Source organism: Castanea sativa, chromosome 4, assembly GCF_040712315.1.
Source record: "Castanea sativa cultivar Marrone di Chiusa Pesio chromosome 4, ASM4071231v1".
Taxonomy (NCBI): domain Eukaryota; kingdom Viridiplantae; phylum Streptophyta; class Magnoliopsida; order Fagales; family Fagaceae; genus Castanea; species Castanea sativa.
In genome coordinates this window covers 2,579,368-2,586,326 of record NC_134016.1, presented here as the reverse complement: position 1 = coordinate 2,586,326, position 6,959 = coordinate 2,579,368, and the positions used below count along the sequence as shown (strand labels likewise).

The 6,959-nt window shown below is 30.6% G+C and overlaps 1 protein-coding gene across 1 annotated transcript; it reads left to right on the top strand.

Moving 5' to 3' along the window:
- Positions 1-2,107: 2,107 nt before the first annotated feature.
- On the top strand, positions 2,108-5,551 carry LOC142630250 (flavonol 7-O-beta-glucosyltransferase UGT74F1-like). The gene is made up of 2 exons (XM_075804228.1): positions 2,108-2,891; positions 4,670-5,551. The coding sequence occupies exons 1-2, from the start codon at positions 2,241-2,243 to the stop codon at positions 5,390-5,392; spliced, it is 1,374 nt and encodes a 457-aa protein (XP_075660343.1). The 5' UTR covers positions 2,108-2,240; the 3' UTR covers positions 5,393-5,551.
- Positions 5,552-6,959: the final 1,408 nt, after the last annotated feature.

Genomic DNA, 6,959 nt, shown 5'->3' with positions numbered 1-6,959 from the left:
CTTGCTCTTCAAATTAAATTACTACTTTTTTTAGAAGATAAATTACAATCTATTACTTAAGTATAATAGTTGAGATTTATAACTTAACTAGTTGATATTTCTTTTGGTGTTTACAACGGAAACATCTAGTGTTCAAATCCCTTATTATTTGTTGTAACTTAAGATTTAAAAAAATTACTAGTAAGTTAAAGATTGTAGAATTTAGAAAAACAATCATTGAATGTATAAAAAATAGAATCAAATAACATTATTTTATTTATATAATATATGATATAGCAGTATCAAATTAAGAATAATTTATTATATTTATGTCATATATATATATATATATATATTATAATGCAAAATAAGGAATAGAAGAAGAATCAATTAAATGGGGAGTGAAGAGAAAAAGTAATGGCTAATATTAAAAACTTTACAAAGTATATGGTTTTCTAATCTTACACATCTTTACCTTTTTGGACTTAGCAATCGAAACAAGGTTACAAGAGTTTTGAACTTAGCAAACTGTTGCACTAAAAAACTATAAAAACAACATGAAGTAACGATGAGAAGTAAAAAAAGCTAATCGGATAGAGAAAGAGAATGGAGAAAAACTGAAAAAACATGGATGAAAAAAAAAAGGAGAAAGAGAAAGAGGAAGAGAAAACATGAAAAAATACAAAGAAAAGAGTCACACTCACCAATGGTTATTGGGTGGTAACTGTTTTCTTTTTAGTACAAATTTTAAACTTTTTTATTTGAGATAATTGTTTTCTTTTTAGTTAAAATTTTGAGATAATTATCGAAATAGCTATGTGATTATCATAATATCACATTAATTTAAAAGTGATAGAATTGTAGCCCATCTAAAACATGTAACTTCAACAACAAAAAAAGAAGAAGAAGGAATAAGTCTAATTTACACTTGAAATTACGGGAGGAGATCAGGAGGGGGGAGGGGGGCAAAAGGAATTCCACTTTGATATTTTTTTTAAAAAAAAAATGTTCGGATAAGTACCTATATTACAAGATTTTAAGAAAATTTGGGGGAGGGAGGGTTTGGCTAGCAAGTAGGGGGTGGAAGTTCGGTTGATAAATTTGGGTGAGGTGAAAAATAAAAGCGTAAACCAATTTCCGCCATAAGTGCCTTTTATTTTATAGTAAACTGGAAAGCAATTTTTCGTTGACCAACATTTTTCATTGTCCCAAACACCTTTAAATGTGGAAAATATTTTCCAATAATCAATTTTCGTTGAACCAAACATAGCCCTAATTAAAAAAAAAAAAAAATTGTGATAAAGGGATTGGCAGTGCGGCAGCCACTGTGCTAGTGGAGACCGGGGACTTAAGTGGGGATGGTGTTTGGGTGGTAGATAGTGGGGGTCGTAGGGTGGAGCTTCGGTCGATAAGTTTTGGGTGAGGCAGAAAATTAAACTGTAAACCAATTTCGCTATGCTTGTCTTTATTTTTTGGTCAATTGAAAAACAATTTCCAGTTGATCAATATTTTCCGTCATCCCAAACGCTTGTAAATACAAAAAAATATATGCTAGAAATTAATTTTTGTCAAACCATAGGGAAAAGAAATTAACTTGGTAATTTAACCCCAAAAAGATATGCCGTTAACGGAATGCATTTCTTTGTTAACACAATAAGCATTTAATTTTGGAAAAAAACTATTTATTTCGAAAACATGTCACATTGTTTTCGCTTTTTGTACATGTCCCACTTGGCGCAAGGTAAAAAAAAATTTAAAAAAGAAAAAGAAAAGAAGAAGAAGCAAATATGGCATGGTAAGATAACAATGCTAGCAACCCACAAAAACTCACTTTAATTATCGCTACTATTTTGCATGGCAAATTAAGTTGTAGAGACAAATTCGTGAGCTCATTTAATAGTGATAGTGACAGATAAATAATTACAATATGTCAACATACGGAATAATTGAGACAAATTATGTTTATTTAGGTGTGGTACTATTGTACTAATATTATTGATAATGAAAATATGCCATAACTTTTGAAATTAAAAAGATGGCATGGCACACATAATCTAACACCTACCAGTAGTTTTTTCTTTATAACATTTAATTTAATATAATATAATTTTTTTTTTCTTTGGAAATGTCGAGTCGCATACTTCCTCCTACAAATAGGGTTCACCAAATAGCAAGACATGCAACTCTCTTCCTAAGATATCTCTAAGTAAGAAAGCTACTAAACTCAATAGTTGTTGAGCTAGCTCCCGAGTGAGAGAGAAATGGAAAACAAAGCATATAGAGGCCATGTCTTAGCTTTACCATATCCAAGACAAGGCCACATAAATCCATTGCTCCAATTCTCTAAACGTTTGGTTTCCAAAGGGCTTAAAGCTACAGTAGCCACAACCCTTTTCATCCACAACACCATGCAACTCCCATCATCAAGCTCTCTTCAATTTGACACAATATCAGATGGCTATGATGAAGGTGGGTTCGCCCAAGCAGGAAGTATCCATGCATATCTCAATCGAATGGAAACAATAGGCTCAAAAACACTGGCTGACCTTATTATAAAGAACAAAAACACTGCAAACCCAATTGATTGCATAATCTATGACCCTTTTTTGCCTTTGGCTTTGGAAGTAGCTAAAAATTTTGGTATATTTGGTGCTGCTTTCTTTACTCAAACCTGTGCTGTGAATTTCATATACTATCAAGTGCATCGTGGACTATTGAAGCTACCAATTACTTCCACACCCATCTCAATTCCTGGTCTACCTGTACTTGAGCTTGAAGATATGCCATCTTTCATCAGTGTGCCTGGATCGTGCCCTGCTTACTTTGAGATGGTGCTCAATCAATTTTCTAACTCAGATAAAGCCGATGCAGTTCTTGTCAACACTTTCTACGAGCTAGAGCTAGAGCCAGAGGTGGGTAATTATATATGTTTATACAATTTCATTTTTATAATTTTTGTTTTAGAAATTGTTTATGTGAGCGTCGGACTGCCTTTTTTTATTATTATTTTTTATTTTATCATTTCACTCTTCTTTTGTGCAAACATAGGGGAGAAGAATTGAGGTATCCCTTTAAAAAAATATGAAATTCAGATATTTATTTATATTGGTGTTTAAATTTAATAATATCACAATTGTCAGTATGTTAATTATTCAAACCTACATTTATTGGAAAAAAGAGTAAAAAATCTGAAAAAAGAAGTTCCTCAAAATCAACAAATTATGTCACATCAGATAATTTTCGTAATTTATTATTAAAAAAATAGACCATATGTTGTATGCCCGAATTAGTTGGGGCACAAGCATCCAAATTGAATATGTTGCATGTTCATTCCAACCTATTTAAAACGGACATATTTAGCCATTAATAGAACATTGTTTGGATAGCATTTTTTAAGCCAACGAATAAATGCAATATTTTCTTTTCAATTTTTTTAAATTATTAAATTATTAATTTTGACTTTTCAAACACTTATTCCTTTTTTTTTTTTTTTGTACCTTGCTCATAGAGGAATTCTAATATCACTTGATTCACCGGTTAATTTGATGGTCGCTTAGAAGCTCTTATTTCAAATTTGTTAGAAATTTAATCTCCATATTGTTTTATGTCTTTATTAATGATACATGTAGCCATTTTTTAAGCCAGTAAATAATTTCATTATTTTTTTAAAACTTTATTATTATCACTGGTGGGTAATGATCACTCTAAAAGTACAAAGTTTTTGTGGGGGACAAAGATTAAAATTCAAGTCTCTAAAAGAAAGTTTCACACACATATACACTTATATTAAGCTAGATTAGAATTTTTATATTGTATAAAAAAAAAACTTTATTATTTATTATTTTTTTGATTTCAACCCTACCCCCTTTTTTACACACTGCTCATATTGTAATTCTCATATATATCACTTTAGAAATTTGATTCTCACCTAAGGATCTCTTATACAACCACACTTTGTTATAAATTTAATATCCAATTTTTTTTTTTTTTTTTTTTTGTGAGTCCACTAACATAGCATGTGTTATAATCTTAGTGTTTCACTTGGATTAAGTGTAAGCTTAACCATGTTTTTATAAGTTCTTGAGCACCAATTTCTTGCAAGCTGGTCTAAAAGGTGAATTTTACCTATAGGTTCCTAACAACATGTTGAGATACCGTTTATCTCAAAAGCATAAACAATGAGTTTGAGCTTATTAATGATGTACTCTTTTTTTTTTTTGGAATCATGGATGTCTCAGTTGAAAATATCAAAAGGTGTCAATTAAATTACAAGGCTCTTGGTTATTAATGTTATACTAATCAATGCACTTCTGCTATAGTTATTCCATCTAATACTTGATCAATTTATTATGCATAATTGGATGTGAATGCTCATCCTAACGTAATTAACCTAAAACTTCCATAAAGATCATGTCAGAATTAAGGTTGCAATAATACTGGTATCAAACACTTTGCTACAACTGTCCAACATATTGTAAGTGATGAAGAAAAAAAAATAGTGGACTTTTATGATAATAACAAACAACCAATCATAATTTACCATACTAGAACAATTCTAATGGAGTGTGTGACAATGATACAAGCATTATTCTTAAGGTTGTAATTATCAACAAGTTTTCAATTATATAATTGTTGCTATTGTAACCTTTCGTGTTGATCGAAATTTGATTATTGTCCTTTTTCATATCAGGCGGTGGACTCCATGTCAAAAGTCTGTCAATTACTACCAATCGGACCAACAATTCCATCTTTCTATTTAGACAAACGTCACGAACATGACAATGATTATGGGCTCAACCTTTTCGTATCAGACTCATCTGTTTGCAAAAATTGGCTCAACACTAAGCCAGAAGGATCTGTTATTTATTTGTCCTTTGGTAGCATGGCTAGTTTAAGCAACAAGCAAATGGAGGAATTGGCGTTTGCTTTAAAAGGAAGTAAATTTCATTTCTTGTGGGTTGTTATGGCTTCTGAGGAAGAAAAACTCCCTGAAAAGTTTGTGGAAGAGATAGGAAATAAAGGGTTGGTAGTGCAATGGTGCTCCAAATTAGAAGTGCTATCAAATAAGGCAATTGGGTGCTTTTTAACACATTGTGGTTGGAATTCAACCTTGGAGGCATTGAGCTTGGGAGTGCCAATGGTGGGGATGCCACAATGGACCGATCAAACTACAAATGCTAAGTATTTTTGGGATGTGTGGAAGGTGGGAGTGAGGGCTAAGGTTTCCAAGAATGGCATTGTTGAAAGAGAAGAGATTGAGTTTTGCATTAAGGAAGTAATGGAGGGTGAGAGAGGGAAAGATTTCCAAAAGAATGCTAAGAAATGGATGGATTTGGCTGTAAAGGCCGTTAGTGAGGGTGGCAGTTCTGACAAGAATATTGATGAATTTGTCGCCAAATTCATAAACTCCTAATTTAAAAGCTATTTATTTTTATATGTAATAATCTCAACTCATGATGCAGTTTCAGAATGTAATCACTTTTTTTTTTCTCTAATTGTCTCGTCACGGAGAGTGATGCCATTGTTTTTAAATATTCACTGTGGTCAATGAAAAAATTCTAAGTTTGTGATTGGTTGTGAAACATTATCTAAATACTAATCACCACTCAAGCCAAGAATCTTGTAGCTCAACAGGCCAATACTTCTTGATCATTTTAACATAAACATTAATTCTACTTTCTCATTGTAACTATTGAATTTTTTTTTTTTTTTAAATCACATCTCAAACCCAATTATACGAGCTAGATATGTGACAACAATCACACGTCTAGGAATCTCACAAGTTTGCAAGGTCTTATTAAGAAAGAATAACTATTCTCCAAAAGTGATTCAAAAATTGTTCTCTAATAAAATTTAGTGGCAACTAAGGATATGTTTGGTAACTGTTTTTTTCTCTATTTTTTGTTTTCAATAACAATTATCTATTTTTGAGACTCGAAAACTTGTTTGGCAACCTAAAATAGTTAGAAAACAAAAATTGTTCTCAAAACTCGGATTGTAAAGGAAACTGAAAACAAGCAAAATATTGTTTTCAGTTTCTAATTTTCAAAAGTCAATAAAAACACACATTTAATTTAATGAATCTATTTTATTTAATGAGTTAGTGTTAGAGTTCAAATCCTAGTAACAACATATTTTAGTTTTTTCTATTTTTTCTTCAAAAAACTATCTTTTTAATTTCAACTAACCAAACATGTTTTTTATTTTAAAAATACAAGAAAATTTGTTTTTCTTTATATTCCCAAAAACAGGTTTTTGAAAATAAAAAACAAAAATTGTTACCAAACATAACCTAGCAGTCTCACATAATTCATAACACCAAACAATCCACAAAATTACAAGTTTTCCACAAGATTAACCTAGAACTAAAACTAACATTTAAAAAAAGTATCCCTACGGGCGCCGAAAGAAAAGTCTTGTGAGCTAGCTATTCTTTAGAGTTTGAAATGTAAAAAGGAGAAAAATGTGAGCTCCATAGCTCAGTAAATAATCAATAAACCTAACTAGCTAGAACAAACATATAAAAACAAGAACACAATTGTTCACAGTAAATAAACTTCGTAGACATAGAAACAATAAATAAGTTCACTTGTGGGTTCCTAAGAATAATTAGATGTAATTGTTCAATTTCCTACAACATAATCAATTTTGTTTGTAGTCAAATCTGAAATCAAATATAATAACATCTTAGTTCATGAAAAGAAAAGAATCTTATGTATCAATTTCATTCAAAATGCTGGTTCTTTTTACTAAACTTTTCGCACGCTTGATCCAAAATTTTTGAATTTTGTAAAACTATATCATTTCCTAGGGAAAGGAAACAATGGTTTTTCTCTTTAAAGAACTTATTTAGGATAATTCCAACAATAAATTTTGGAAAAAATTTGGCTACAAACATAGTTGTAGCCTAAAGACTACAATTTCCATTAAAATAACTAACATGACTATATATTATGAAAATATAACTCTTGGATTGCATA

Coding starts and splice junctions, on each gene's coding strand:
- LOC142630250 (XM_075804228.1), top strand. CDS start 2,241: ATGGAAAACAAAGCATATAGAGGCCATGTCTTAGCTTTACCATATCCA. Junction 2,892..4,669: donor AGCTAGAGCTAGAGCCAGAG/GTGGGTAATTAT, acceptor TTTTCATATCAG/GCGGTGGACTCCATGTCAAA.